The sequence below is a fragment of the Piliocolobus tephrosceles genome, chromosome 2, assembly GCF_002776525.5.
Source record: "Piliocolobus tephrosceles isolate RC106 chromosome 2, ASM277652v3, whole genome shotgun sequence".
NCBI classification, from domain to species: domain Eukaryota; kingdom Metazoa; phylum Chordata; class Mammalia; order Primates; family Cercopithecidae; genus Piliocolobus; species Piliocolobus tephrosceles.
Window position 1 is genome coordinate 39,875,106 of NC_045435.1, and position 15,269 is coordinate 39,890,374.

The 15,269-nt window shown below is 44.8% G+C and overlaps 1 protein-coding gene across 1 annotated transcript in view; it reads right to left on the reverse strand.

Annotated features, from left to right (window-relative positions):
- The window catches only part of MYLK (myosin light chain kinase), a 222,234-nt gene that overhangs the window by 140,839 nt on the left and 66,126 nt on the right, over window positions 1-15,269 (reverse strand). Inside the window, exon 3 of the mRNA XM_031935156.1 lies at window positions 520-727. Coding sequence (XP_031791016.1) covers window positions 520-727 — 208 coding nt within the window. The remainder of the gene's footprint in view (window positions 1-519; window positions 728-15,269) is intronic.

Genomic DNA, 15,269 nt, shown 5'->3' on the forward strand with positions numbered 1-15,269 from the left:
AGCGGACATCTGAGCATAGACCTGAAGGATGTGAAGGGAATGTCAGGGGAAGGGCTGAGGGAAGGGCTCTTCCTTTACAGAAGGAGCAGCAAGGGTGAAGGCCCTGTAGCCTTGCTCAAAGAAGGGCCAGAGGCGGGTGTGACCATAGTGTGCTGAGCAGGCGCAGAGTGATAGAAGATGGGTCTGAGAGTTAGGGAGGGGCCAGATTGGGTGGGGCTCTGTAAGACCATCCTAAGGAGTCTGATTTCAGCTGCAGTGTGAGAGGAAGCCAGGGGAGGGCTCAAGCAGGAGACAGGTGATACCTAGTTTGACAAACATTGTCTCCCAGATGCCTCCCTTGTTCGCAGGGACCACATCTCTCCCATTAGATTGGAAGGTTCTGAGTTCAGGGATGGGGTGTGTTTTCTCTTGTCAGTTTCAGTTCCTCCATCCTTCAAGAGAGGGCTAAGGCAGGAGCTGCAGGCCTTGGGGAAACTGAGAGCTCAGCTCCCTCCTGGACTCAGGCCTCCTGGGACTCACCTTCTACTGTCAACTCCACTGTCACCTGGCGAGCACCACTGCCATTGGTGGCTTCACAGGTATACTTTCCCCTGTCCTCCTCATGGACAGCATGAATCACAAGGCTGAAAGTCCCCCGGATGCCGCAATCCAGCAGAAAGCGGCCCCCATTGGTGATGGGTTGCCCGTTTCTGTGCCACGTCACCTGGGGCTCTGGGTAACCCCGGACCTTCAAGAAAAAGAAGAAAGGGTAAGAGCCTGTATTTCATGAGTACTCTCTCTGTGTCAGGTATTGTTCTGAGTGCTTTACATGTGTTAACTCATTTAATCCTCAAAACACCCCCATCTCATCCTCATTTTACAGATAAGGAAACCAAGGTACAGAGAGTTTTGGCAATTTCCCAAGGTCTCAAAGGTAGAAGGTGGCAAAGTCAGGCATCCCGGCTCCAGAGCCCACTACACAAATGACTCTCAAGCCCAGTGGCATTTTAGAATCAACCTGGGGAGCTTAAAAAAAAAAACACTAGTGCCCAGGCCCCACCTTAGACCAATTAGATTAGAATCCCAGGGGGCGAGGACTGAGTATAGGGATTCTAGACCAGTGCTTCTCACTCTAACATGCTAATAAATCACTTGGTGATCCTGTTAAAATGCATATTCTGCTTCTACAGGTCCGGGCTGTGGCCTGAGATTCTGCAGGTGGGACAAGCTCACGGAAGCTAATGATGTTGCTGGTCCCTGGAACTCACCTTGAGTAGCAAGGTTCAGGACCTGCACTGCCCAGCACGGTAGCCACCGGCCACAGGTAGTGATGGAGCACTCAAAATGTGCCCAGTGAGACTGAGTTGCACTGTAAGTGTGCATTACACACTGCGTTTCGCAGACAATACAAAAAAGGTCAAAATACCTCAATAATTAAAAATATTGATTAGGTGTTGAAAAGTAGTATTTTTGATATGTTGAATTAAATGTATTAAGATGAATTTCACTTGTTTTTACTTTTTAATGTGGTCACTGGAAAAGTTACAACTACACCCAGGCCTTGTGATATTCCTATGGGGCAGTGCTTTCTCTAGACCACTCACATTTCTCTAACTGTTGTTAGCAGTTGACATTTGCTGAGAGCTAATGCTAAGTGTTCAGCACTTCTGTAAGTACTTGGCTCATCTGAGTTTCCTTTTTTTCTTTCTTTCTTTTTTTTTTTTTTTTTTGAGATGGAGTCTTGCTCTGTTGCCCAGGCTGGAGTGCAGTGGTGCAATCATCTGAGTTTCATAGCAACCCAATGAGAGAAGACATCTCTCAAAAGAGGGGAAAATGCAGAAATAAATTCAAAGGAAAGAATTCACTTTGAGTTTTAGAGAAAAGAAGTTCCCCAAGGGCCTTCAAACACCTGAAACTCAGTAGACTCTTCAGAATTAACGCATCTTTGGAGGAGTAGGGTTCAGAATGGCTCACTAATGCAGAGCCAAGGACCCAGAATTGAAGACTTTAGCACTGGAAAATAGAAGCCAGCATAGGAGCTTCCTGAGAACAAAGTTGTTTGCATTATGAAATGGTGGTAGTAATAGTTTTTATCCATGTATCCACTTCAAGAAAAGAGAGAATGAATATGGATGAAGCAAAACCAAAATTCACTGAATGACCCCCAGATTGCATTTACAAAGAAAGGCTTCACTGATCTGCAGCAATAATCCTCCTCCCACCCCTCTACAAGGTCACAGAGTCATGCTATATTGACGCATATGCACACAGGCCTAGGCATCCAAATACTGTCTCTTCCCTAAGCATACTAAGGGAGGAAAGAGCTATGCTAAAAAGTGTCAGTCGTTGTCTTTGGACTGTGCTCAGTTTCCTTCCCAGATGTTCAGCCCCTAGCCCACCCTTAGACCAGATTCTCAGTAACCAGGATGCAGATTGCTTCCTAAGGAAGGAAGCCTTGAATAACAGGGAAAACTCCCAAAGTGAACAATCCCTCTTTGATTATTCCATTTAGTCACCCCTCAGTGCCAGTTGGTGAATCTCACAAGACTGCCTTTCTGTCCCCACTAATTTGTGGTCAAGCTTCAGTGAAAAAGAAACAACAATAAAACTCCAAATCAATATCGTCCATCTTATTTACAGTGTCTGGAAACAAAAATAAATATCCCTTTCCTATCAAAATCTAAACTATACTCATGACAGAGACTGCGTACTTTGGAGGAAATGCTGAGACTCTGGAGTGGATTCCCCAAAAGACATGTGAACAACGCCTGAAGCCATTGCAGCCTCACCAAAACAAGTGTTCCAGACCTTAGGCTGAAGTGTTGAAGGAGACCGCATCCATCGGGATACACAGGGTCTCAGCCACTGTCATATAAAATGGTGTGTTAACAGCTGTTGTCTCTGGGTGGTTAGGATTGTGGGTGTCTTCCTCTTTTCTTTTTAGTTAACTATTAGTTTCTGAGAGTTCTGCAATAGTACACCTGGCCTTTGCAAAACAGAAAAAAGAATTGTACTTAAAAAATACATTTCTTTTATATCAGTGTGCTGTATAATGAATGTACATAGCACATTCATTAATTTGTTGAGGGCCTCAAGGAATTTAAATCTAGTAGTGGAAATAAAAGAGCTATGCAAATAAATGTTATGCATTTTTGAAGGTGGCAGAGGTCATGTACCCATATAAAATATGTCATCTTGTGGCCCTAAAGGCAGAAACGTTCATGCACGGGAACATCAGACAACAATTACACTGTTAAAGCATTCTTCTCATGTGAAACCCTTTCCTACAGAAGGAAGGCCCTCAGGACTCTGCATACAGTGAATCTGCAAACCATCATTGTCTTCTCCTGCACTCCATTAGGCAGGGCTGGTCTACCCATCAGAAGATGATCACATGCAGCCTCCTATCAGCTTCAGAGAAAAGGAGTGCCAAGCACTGCAACTAGGAGGAGGTAAATTATTAACGTGCAAAAGGCATCCTGGCATTCCATTAGTAAGCACACTGGCCCCCTGCAGCAGGGCCAGCTCTGGTGGCTCACTGGGCTCTGGGGCATCAATGATTAACTGGGGACATTGCAAACGTTCCAGACCTCAGGAACACGATCCCTCTGTCTCTTTCTCTTTTCCTCTCACTTTCTCCACATACCCCAAGCTTACCTCTGAAATGCCCTCTTAAATATTTAGGGATTTGAAAATATGCTGAAACTGGCATCACTGAAGAAAGCTGCAGTTCACTATGATACTTTTATAGCACACTGGACCTGAAGCAAAGGCAGGAATTTTTGTGACCTTTTCAGTTCCAAGGTCTGAATGATTTGTAACTTTAATACCTGCCCTCCCAATATGGAAAATCAATCCATTTTTACTGTCTGCCGCTACTCTGGGCTTCTGGGTGGTGAAGGAATAAGCCTGGGTTCATATCCTTGGGATGCATGACAACAGCCCTGCCCTCCCAGCTTGCTTTATCTGCTGTCATCACAGGCCTTCCACCAAGAAGTCACTGCAGGGATTTTTACAGTCACGATCTTCATCAAGAGCACGGTAAAAACCCTTTGATCATGTAGTTTTCAGAGGGCTGCCATGTACAGACTCTTACCTGACTCTTGCAGCTATGAGGGAGATGTCTTTGGTTTAGATACCCAGAAGCAGAACCTCAGACAGGGCTTCAGAGACACCCGCCTGCGAGCCCTCACCAACACTCACAGCAGCTGGGAACGGGCCTAATGAAGGAACACGGGTGGGGCACCAACAATGTCCACAACAGCTTGCAAAGCCAGTCATATTACTGGGCCCTTGCAGCCTAGAAAAGAGGCCTGGAGAATTAGATGGTTTGCCATGATCACACATGGCAGCTTAAATGGCAGATTGGAGACCATAATTTTGGTTTCCAGGTTGAGTGGTTGTCTCCATGCCTCATCGCAAATTCATGTGTTTTTGTGAGATAAGTTCTGTAGAACCAAAAGTATTAACAAGCGTCTATCTCCAAGAAACCCTAAATCCCTTATAGGTTAAAGCAATATCTGCTCCCCACTTTTGGAAAGTGTCAACTGGTTCACCAAAGTTATAATCACACCACAAGCAAGTCTTGGGCAACTCCCTTGGATTCACAGTAGGACAGGATTGGTGCCTGCCAGGTGTGTACCTAAGACACCCCAGGGAGAGTCAGTGTGGTACAGAGAGGCTAGCATGCAAGCCAGGGCCTGGCACACTCTGGGCCTGGCTTGGTGTCCTAGCGTTCTTGGGTTGTAATTCCTTCCTTTTATTAAGGAGGAAATTGCTTTTGATATCTAAGTTTCCTTCCATCTCTGAAGTATTATGGTTTTAAATGGTGACCCACTTAGCTTCTTAGGGAAGATTCTTTCCTTTCCCCTGCATTCTCCTCTGTGTCCAACCCACAGCCTTAGTACCCTCTAATCCTTCATATGAGAAAACCAAGTAACCACAAGAAGAAATGCTCACGAACATGTATAGACAGCCCTGAGTTTTCACCACAATGAGTTTTGGAAATGGCCCCAAAGAGGGTCACTCTAAGGAGAGAATCGTATTCTTGCCACAGTAACCACATTTAATTGGAGGTTGTGTTCTCGAACAAAAGCCGGTATCAAATAAATCAAGGGAATAACCAACAACTTGTCATAAAAATAAAGATATAGTCACTATAACCCCTATAATAATTTTAAGTAGTAAAACTGTGCTCCAGCTTCATAAAATGTCCTTAAAACCCTTTATGGCCTCAAAAGGCCTTTAAAAGGAATGAGGGCTCATTCTGTGCTTGCTGAAGGTTGAGGAGAAAACTGAGCTGCAGGCAGGCAGCCGCTTGGCTGCTGCATTCTACCTGCCTGTCTCACTTGAGAGGCAGTTTCCAGAACCTGGTGCTGCCTTGAGGTTTACTTAATGACTAAAAGCAAAACATCTGTTGGAGCACTGAGTGTTTTGGTTTTGCTCTGACGTATATCAAGGGCTTTCAACTTATCTCCAGTTGCTTAGGACAGGCTACCATAGCCTGAGCTCAAAGCAGTGGCAGATCCTTTGTCCCCATAGCCCCTCCAAGACTCAAAGCCACATATCCATCTTCTCCAAGGTTGGAGACTAGCAGGAAGGGGGTGACTGTGCTGATTCTGCAGATCTGCCGCATGTCTTTTGCGTCTGGCAGGGCCTGGCGCAGTGCACACACTACAAACCCACACAGCTGCAGGGCACAGCTGCCATGGGCCAACTGCAGACAGGTCAGATGAGTAGGAAGAAGGAACTGAGGCTCTACCCACATCAGGGATGGAGGGAGACCAGGAAGGAGAGAAAGCAGGATTGAGCTGAGGCCAGGGAGAAAACAGACTGCCCAGCAGGGCACTGGGGATTGGGAAGATGCACCAAGAAGATATGAGCAGTGAGCTGAAGAATCTTTAGGACTGGGAACAATAGACCCAAGGGGCTGTCAATGAGTATTTACTTGATTGTTAAGTAACTGAATGGATGCTGGGAAAGGCTGGACCTGGAGGAGGGGACATTACAGAACTCTTCTGGATGGACATCTCCCCTAAGCTGACAAAGCCTCATTCTGCAACACTGTCTATGTATTCATGATTGCTGCCTGCCTGTAGCACATTACTCTGAACTTCTTACCCTGTTACAACTGTTGTTTCTCCTATGACAAAAGACTAGAAGAGGACTGCTGACTAAAAACTGAAAAATAGTAGGAAATAAAACCAATGGTGCTGAGGGATTCACTGAAGAAGAATCTATCTTCTTCTGCCCCATCTCCAAGTATAAGCTCACTCAGATAATAAATGGACATGGTTGCACAAAAAAAAAAAAGGAAAATATTAACACCCCAAACAAATCAGACCACAGAAAATGTCTATAAAACTTACCTCATGGGTATGTTATGAGGGTGAAGAGTGAAGAGTGAGCCAGGGGCATGGCATGACCAAGCTTCAGAGCCTGCGTCTGTGTCAGCAACTGGCACTCAGCCCCATAAGCAGGCAGGCACTTAATTAAGGCTTTGAATAATCCCATTGCCAACAGTCAAAAGCCTTAACTGAACCCACAGAACCCATCAGGAAGAGATCATACCAGCTAAAAACAGCAATTAGTGAGAGGCTTAAACTGCTGGGCACTCCCCACCCCAAGCCCAACTTGTAAACCAGTGAGGACTGTTGTTTTACAGTGCTTCCGTGGAAATTAAACCAGCATGCAGAGAATCGTTCCTCTGAATGGCTCAGTAAACGCCATGTGGGTCTCCAGGGACAGATGCTCAGTCTCTTTCTCTGTGATCAGCCACTCTCACTTCCTATGGCATGCTTTCTTATCCTATGACCCGAGACATAGGAATCCCTGCACCTCGACATCTGCAAGGCTGAGGACTTGCTTCTGTCACTGAAAACACAAGGCAAGTTATAGCTCTGTAGCTGGGGGTTACAATTCAAGCCCTTGTGGACCGCTTAATCAAAGGTTGCTTTTATCTAGACCAACCTTATCAACACATGCAACTTTTTGATTCCCTTTTCAGGATATAAGCATCTAAAACCCTTTGGAGAAGCCCAACAAAGACACAGATTTTTTTTTTTTTTTTTTTTTTTTTCCTGAGACAGGCTCTCACTCTGTTGCCCAGGCTAGAGTGCAGTGGCACAATCAGCTCATTGCAGCCTTGAACTCCTGGGCTCAGGTGATTCTCCTATCTCAACCTCCCAACTGGAAGGGACTACAGGCATATGCCACTATGCCCAGCTAATTTTTTGTACATTTGTAGACATGGGGTTTTCCCATGTTGCCCAGGCTGGTCTTGAACTCCTGGGCTCAAAAGATCTGCCTGCGTTGGCCTCCCAAAGTGCTAGGATTACAGGTGTGAGCCACTGTGCCCGGCCAAAGACACAGAATTTTAAGTGTAATGGGCAACCTCTCACATTGATACTTTCCTTATTCCCCTAAATGCATTGTTTTCATAACAAAACAGGTGTCCTTCTGGTTTAACTCCCAGCCCTTCTGGGACAGTTGTGGGGCTCCAGCCTTTCCGGAACCTCTACACAAAACTTTGGGATTCTGGCTGTACTCTCTCTCGCCATGGGTCTCCACAGATACTGTGTCTTCAGCTGGAGGAGCAAGCCCAGGAGATCACTCTTCTGTGGCAGCTCTCCAGTTTCTGCTACCAAATTGAGATGCACTCTCAGACATATTAAGTATTAATGAGAGGCATGTGGCATTGCAGAGGTTTAACAAATTAATGCTGTGGTTTGGCGTGGTTTTGATTTGCTAGGCTCTCCTGCCTGCCAGTGTAAGCAGCATTCCTCTCCTTTGGAGGAAGTGCCCCCTCCCTTTCCACCTATTATGTGTGAGACCCAGTGGGGATGCCAACTGGTAAAATGCCTCCTGGCCAAAGCACTTGGTCTCAAACAATGGGCATATGTTCCAAGCCAGTCAATGAGCGATCTTCCCTGCAATTTTATCTTTGAATATTGAGAGACCAAAGCTCTTTTCACAGAGACCCAAAATTGGTAAGATATAAGACTTAGGTTATCTGCAGTCATTTTCTCCCAACCCCCATTATCCATTTTCTTGCCTCCTCCCAAAAGGCGGAAGCCATCTGGAGAATAAGAGCTGATATATACAGTGAAGAGAAGAAATGGAGACAGAGTTGACAGAGTTGTAGTAGACTCTGGACCCACTCAGGTATATGAGACAATACATCTCTTTTGCTTAACCTAGCTGGAGTTTCTGTCACCTGCAAAAAAAAGTCCCACCTACTTACTTCAAGAAGGTATATGGCCTTTGGAGTCAGACAGATCCATGTGCGGATGTGGGCTGTATCAATCATCAGCTGCCCGACATTGAGCATGTTACTTACTTGGCTCTGAGTTTACATAACTGCAAAGTGGGGATGATACCAGAATCTACTTCCATGGAGATGTATGTATATATGTATGTATGTCTGTATGTATGTATTTATGAGACAGAGTTTTGCTCTTGTTGTCCAGGCTGGAGTGCAATGGCACAGTCTCGGTTTACTGCAACCTCTGCCTCCCGGGTTCAAGTGACTCTACTGCCTCAGCCTCCCGAGTAGCTGTGATTACATGCATGCACCACCATGCCTGGCTAATTTTGTATTTTTAGTTGAGACGGGGTTTCTCCATGTTGGTCAGGCTGGTCTTGAACTCCCAACCTCAGGTGATCCACCCGCCTTGGCCTCCCAAAGTGCTGGGATTACAGGCGTGAGCCATCACGCCCAGCTGAGAAGTTTACAATTAAATGAGATAGCACATGTACAATACCACATTAATAGATTCTAAAGGTTAGACTCTTCCTTTCTTCTTTTCTTCAAAGTCAATAATTTTTTTTTTTTAATAATGAGGTACCCTAAACTCCATTTCACTCCCAGCTTTGTTAATGGCATGAAACTACTTCTGCCCTAAGAAATATCAGAACATAGAAACTTCTGGGCTTGGTATGCCTCATCTTACACAACTGGCATTCTTAGAGACAACGTCAAGGCATCACACTCTTAACTAGGTAAAAATCTAACGCTTTAACTGAGAACATTCTGCTCTGGTTGAATTGGCTTATTATTTTTATTTAAAGACCGAAACCCAATTTGAAAAGTGATCCTTGTTTTTATGTATTATTAAAAAACACATTTTAAAACAAATATCCAGTCTGCAGTTCTACTGTGCCATTATTCCACTCCCAAAATACCATTTGAGCCTTGGAGACAGAGACCATCCCCTGGATTTCTGCCTCACTGCTTAATGCAGCCCTGGAATTTCAAGAGGGATGGGTGAGTGTCAGGAAATAAATCTGGATAATAAATCTGGAATTTTTAGCTAGTCATGATTGGACCTGGAGCGAGGGAGAGACATACTTCACTGGCAGTAAGGATGGAGCAGAGGGCTGCTCCCCAAACAACACAGAGACTATCACCCCTCCATCAAGACTCAGACACTGACCACAGATTGTTCTGTCTTATTCTCTGACAATTTCTGTTTAAAAGCAGGGGTGGGCAAAAGTGACCTGAGGTTCTCAACACCCTGAGAACATCATGACTTGGCTTCCTTGGCTTTGTTTCAGAATTTCTGGTCTCTGCAGCCTGCCTGTGTGACCCAACACCTGCTCCACGTTGGGTCGGAATCCACCACACAAAGCATGCATTCTGCTCAGACTCTCCCAGGTGGCAGCTGTGAGGGACGGAGTGCAGCAGGTGGGGCTATGAAAGCAGGATCTTTTATGCCACCTGCATCCATATGGCCAGGAGAGCATCTCTGTGACTCTGTTGGAAAATACCTGGCACAAGCGGCAGACGCAGCCTCATGAAAATGTCCCTTTAAGCTCGAATGTCTGCCCCATGTCCCGAGCTGTCCAAAGGCATCATGATTTGCATAGAGAATCATGTCAGAGAAGGAATCAAAAGTTGTTCCTCATGCAATGTTAGCGTCTGACTGGCCGTTAGGCTAAAAAAACAGATCTTTATTAAAATATTTTTATTCTTGACCAGACATGGTGGCTTATGCCCGTAATCCCAGCACTTTGGGAGGTTGAGGCAGGTGGATTGCCAGGAATTTGAGACTAGCCTGGTCAACATGGTGAAACCTTGTCTCTACTAAAAATACAAAAAATCAGCTGGGCGTGGTGGCGGGTGCCTGTAATCCCAGCTACTCAGGAGGCTGAGGCAGGAGAATCACTTGAACCTGGGAGGTGGAGGTTGCAGTGAGCCGAGATCATGCCATTGCACTCCAGCCTGGGCAACAAAAGCAAAACTCCGCCTCAAAAAATATATATATTTTTATTCTCACCAAAACACTCATACATGGTTAAAACGTGAATTGGTACTATAAGTCATAAGAACGCAGGCTGCCCTCCCACTCCCATTTCTACTTCCTTGAGGGCAATCACCTTCAACGCTTTTAGTCATTTCTTCTGATATTTCTTCCATTATTCCTAAACAACAGTCTTACACAACTACTAGTTTATTCTCTTTTCTTTCTTTTTTGGAGATGGGGTCTCACTTTGTCACCTAGGCTGGAGTGCAGTGGCAGATCTTGCCTCACTGCAACCTCTTCCTCCCATGCTCAAGCGATCCTCCCACCAGAACCTCCCATGTAGCTGGGACCACAGGCACATGCCACCATGCCTGGCTAAATTTTCATAGTTTTGGTAAAGATGGGGTTTCGCCACGTTGCCCAGGCTGGTCTCGAACTCCTGGGCTCAAGCGATCCGCCCATCTCGACCTCCCAAAGTTGCTGGGATTACAGGTGTAAGCCACCGCACCTGGCCTACTTTATTCTTTTTATTTTTATGCATTATCTCTGCTATGGTTTGAGTGTTTTTGTCCCCTCTAAAGTTCAAGCTGAAACTTAATCATCAATGCTACAGCGTTAGGAGGTGTGGCTCACGAGGGCAGAGCTTTCATGAAGGGGTTAAGTGCCCTTAGAATAGGGCTTGACGGAGGTAGTTTGCCCCTTTTTGCCATTCTGCTTTCCACCATGGGATGACATGGCATTCATTCCCTTTGGAGGATGCAGCAACAGGTGTTCTCTTGGAAACAGAAAGACTGGTCCTCACCAAGTGGTGCATTGATCTTAGACTTCTCAGCCTCTAGGGCTGTGCGAAATAAACTCCTATTGTTTATAAATTACTCGGTCTGTGGTATTTTGTTATAGCAGCACAAACTTTAAATGGACAAAGACAATCTCTTAAGTTCTCTATATGGAATGTGAACTTCTAGCTCTCAAATCTGCCCCCATATAAATCCATCCCTTGTCCCCGCAAAATGACATTACACACTGACATGACAAAAATTGTGGTCTTCACTACATTCTAACTTTGCTCACTGCCATGCCACATAGTATATTACAAGAAATATCTTGAACTTTTTATTTTCCTGGAGTTAATAACTGCTTTACTTTGATTTCCTTAGTTTTTTAAGGACTCCAACTTCTTAAGAGAACCATAAATTCTTCTCAATAGTGGTCAAATGCCTCAGATAATTCATCAGTTGCTGTTATTGTTTTCTCCTTTAGAGATATCCCTCCTGGAACATTATGTCATCCTCCTCTAATCTAAACTGGATGTTTTCTAGGCTTGATGCATAGTGGTCCTGGGACATTCCTTCACCATCCTCTTGGAAATTTCTCATTCTATGCCACCATTCTGGTAGAATACCATTTCAGTAGTTTCCTAAGAATGAATGCATGGAAAGTTAAAAAATTTTAGATCTGGCATTTCCAAAAGTATCCACATTCTACCTTTATACTCAACTGACATTTTGTCTGGAGATGGAATTTTAAGTGGAAACCTTTTTTTTCTTCAGAACTCTGAAGATATTGCTTCGTGGCATTTGAAGGCAATTCTGGCAACCAGTGTTGCTGTATGAGAGCGATAATGCCACACTGACTCCCTGATCCATCATCTGTGACCTATTATGTGTGAGAGGTTGTGTGTGTGTTTTCCTTTCAAACTCTTAGAATCTTCTTTTCATTTTGATATTCTAGAATTTCATGATGACCTGACTTGGTGTGGGTCTTTGTTCACTGTCCGTCAGACCGTTGGTAGATACTTTCATTACTGGCAATGCATGTCTTTCAGTTTTGAGGAATGTTTGTGTTTTGAGAATTCTCTCCCTACTGTTTTCCTTGATGTTCTATTCATGGAACTCCCACGAACTGGACGTGAGCCCTATTAGACTGACCTACATTTCTTTTCACACTTTTCCCACCTCAGTCTTTTTATTCTCTCTGGGAGATTTCTTTGACTTTATTTTCCAACTAGTATCTTGAATTTATTATTTTGGCTATTATTAACTTCAAAAAACACTTTTTCAATTTTTCAAAATTGTTTTGAATTGTCTTCTCTTCTTGCTTAATGGACATAACATCTTATCTCTGAGGTGAGAGAAACTTCTTTGAAGTTCTGTTTCCTGCAGTCGTCTGTTTCTACTTGGTTCCTTGTTTGGTTCTTTATGTCTGTTCCATAACAGAGGATTCCCTTGGACATCTGATGATCCTTTATTGATTTTTCCTGTATGTAAGTGAGGAAATAAGAAGTTCCAGGTGTACAGATGGGACCTGTCAATGTGTCAGACCTCATGGTAGAGGGATTGGATATTAAACATCAACATCAATATCTGCAGATCTTCTCCCTTGAGATGATCAGTTTCCATAAAAAGGCATCTTCCTAGTTGCTGTTTTGGTGGTGTGGGGTGGAGGGTGGGTACAGCAATTAAGTCTGTCTACCAGCATTTAGTACGCTGAGTGAGGGAAGACCAAGGTGGTGGGGGGAGGGTGAGTTGGTTATTTTCCACATGCTGACTTTCACTCAGCCCCTCTCCATTTTGAGTACAACGCCTCGCCCTGCCTGCAGCTGTACCTCATGTCCAGGACACGAGAGCTGGTCAGCTTCGGCCTCTCCACGGAGGAGTTTTCAGTCTTCTTGGGTGTATGGGAGGAGAGAGGCCTGGGGCATGGACTACAGCGGGGACCTGGGGCCTCACTGCTCCTTATCAGACCTTTCATCTTCCAGTTTTTCAGCTTCACTTTGCAACCCAGGCTCTGGAAGTATGTCATCTTCCAATTTTTCAGCTTTTCAGACATTTTCTGGCACAAACAGGCTTACTTTCATCATTGCCCACTCCCCTAACCACAGGCATAGTGCAACAGAAGACTGAAACCCAACTCAGCCAACCATCTATTCACATGCCATCATCCACAGTTTGCTGACATCTCTCATTTGCTGTTGTCTCTCCTCATTCTCGCTGTCTTCATAGGTTTATAAGTTTTCATTTTCTTTCTTTAAAAACTCATCTTAAGGACACCATTATTTTTAAAAAAAGCAACAGAAAATAACAAGTATAGGCAAGGACGTGGAGAAGTTGGAACCCTCGCACACCGCTGGGGGAAATGTAAAACGGCACAGGTTTTCAAAAAATTAAAGTTCAATTATCATATGATCCAGCAATTCCACTTCTGAGCATATACTTAAAATAATTGAAAGCAGGGACTTGAACAGAAATTTGTACACCCAGGCCAGGTGTGGTGGCTCACACCTGTAATCCCAGCACTTTGGGAGGCTGAGGCGGGTGAATCACCTGAGGTCAGGCATTCGAGACCAGCCGGGCCAACATGGTGAAACCCCATCTCTACTAAAAATTCAAAAATTAGCCGGGGGTGGTGGTGCACGCCTGTAATCCCAGCTACTTGGCAGGCTGAGGCAGGAGAATTGCTTGAATCCAGGAGGCAGAGGTTGCAGTGAGCCAAGATTGTGCCATTGCACTCTAGCCTGGGCAACAGAGTGAGAGTCCATCTCAAAAAAAAAAAAAAAAAAAAAAGAAAGAAAAAGAAAAAGTAAAAAGGAATTTGTATACCCACATTCATGACAGCATTATTCACAACATCCAGATAGTGAAAGCAACCCAAATGTGCATCAACAGATAAATGGACAAGCAAAATATGATATATGTGTATAATGGGATATTATTCAGCCTTAAAAAGGAAGGTTCTGTGGTTTGGCATTACATAGGGAAAAATTTAAAAAGGAAGGAAATGCTGACATATGCTACACTGGTGAACCCTGAAGACATTATGCTAAGTAAAGTAAGACGGTGACAAATACTATCTAATTCCACTTACGCGAGGTACTTAGAGTAGTCAAATTCATAGAGACAGAAAGTAGAATGGTGGTTGCCAGGGGCTAGAGGGAAAGGAAGTAAGAAGTTATTGTTTAATGGGTATGAACTTTTAGTTTTACAAGGAGAAAAGGTTCCAGAGATAAATGGTAGTGATGGTTGTGCAACAGTGTGAACGTACTGGGTGCCGCTGAACTGTCCACTTATAAATGGTTAAAGTGGTAAATTTCATTTTATGTATATTTTACCACAACAAAAATGTCAATGAGACAATATATATAACTCTATTTCTGAATTCTCTGTTCTGTTTCAATTAGCTATATGTTTATCCCTTTGCTAAATGTTACACTGCCTTATAATAAATAAATCAGACCAAAGCTACCTCTCTGTTTTGAAAATTTCCAATGAGTTCTCATTGTGCCTCGAATAAGACCTGGTCTGCCTATTTCTCTCCACCCTCATTCCCCCTTCTCTGGCCCATGATCACACAGGCCTTCGCTCCAGGCCGCCCAGAAGTGGCTGGCAGCCTCGAGGCCCACAGCACATGCAGTCAGGGCTGTGGAAGAGGCGTGTGCTGAGGACCATGGGAGCATGGAGGAGGGTGAGGGCTCCATAGAGGTGTTGCTGTGAGTTGAGCAGGAAGGTAGAACCACCTCTTAATACAGCATCAGCCCCAGGAGAGCAGCAGTAGGGGTGACTTATAGGGCTGGGGCTGTGGCGCCCGAGGGTTTGTAGGGAAAGGGCAAACCCAGTTTGCACTAGATGCGAGATGGCTCCCAATAGCCCTGCCCACCTTAGGAGGGCTCCTCGGAGACCCCAGGTTGTGAGCCGAGGGAGATTCTAGGTCATGCCAGCACATAAACAGCTCCTGCTGAACCAGAGTAGCTCTCCTCAGCCACTTCCGCCTGATCTATTGGCTCTTGCCAACTTAGTTCCACAGGGCACCGCCCTCTCACAGGCTATTGCTCAGGAATTTTAGGGCAATGGCCCAGGGGTTGCAGAAAAGAAAAGAAACACATACCAACAACCCTCCAATCAGGACCCATTGTGAGGAAGCCCTGCCTGTGGTTGTTGTCTGGGTATTTGTTGGTGGCCTACTTGGGGGCTGGGGAGCACCAAAGGGGTCAGAGTCCTGGTTCAAAACACACATTTAAAGCAGAATTAGACATCCCAGTCCATGCCACTG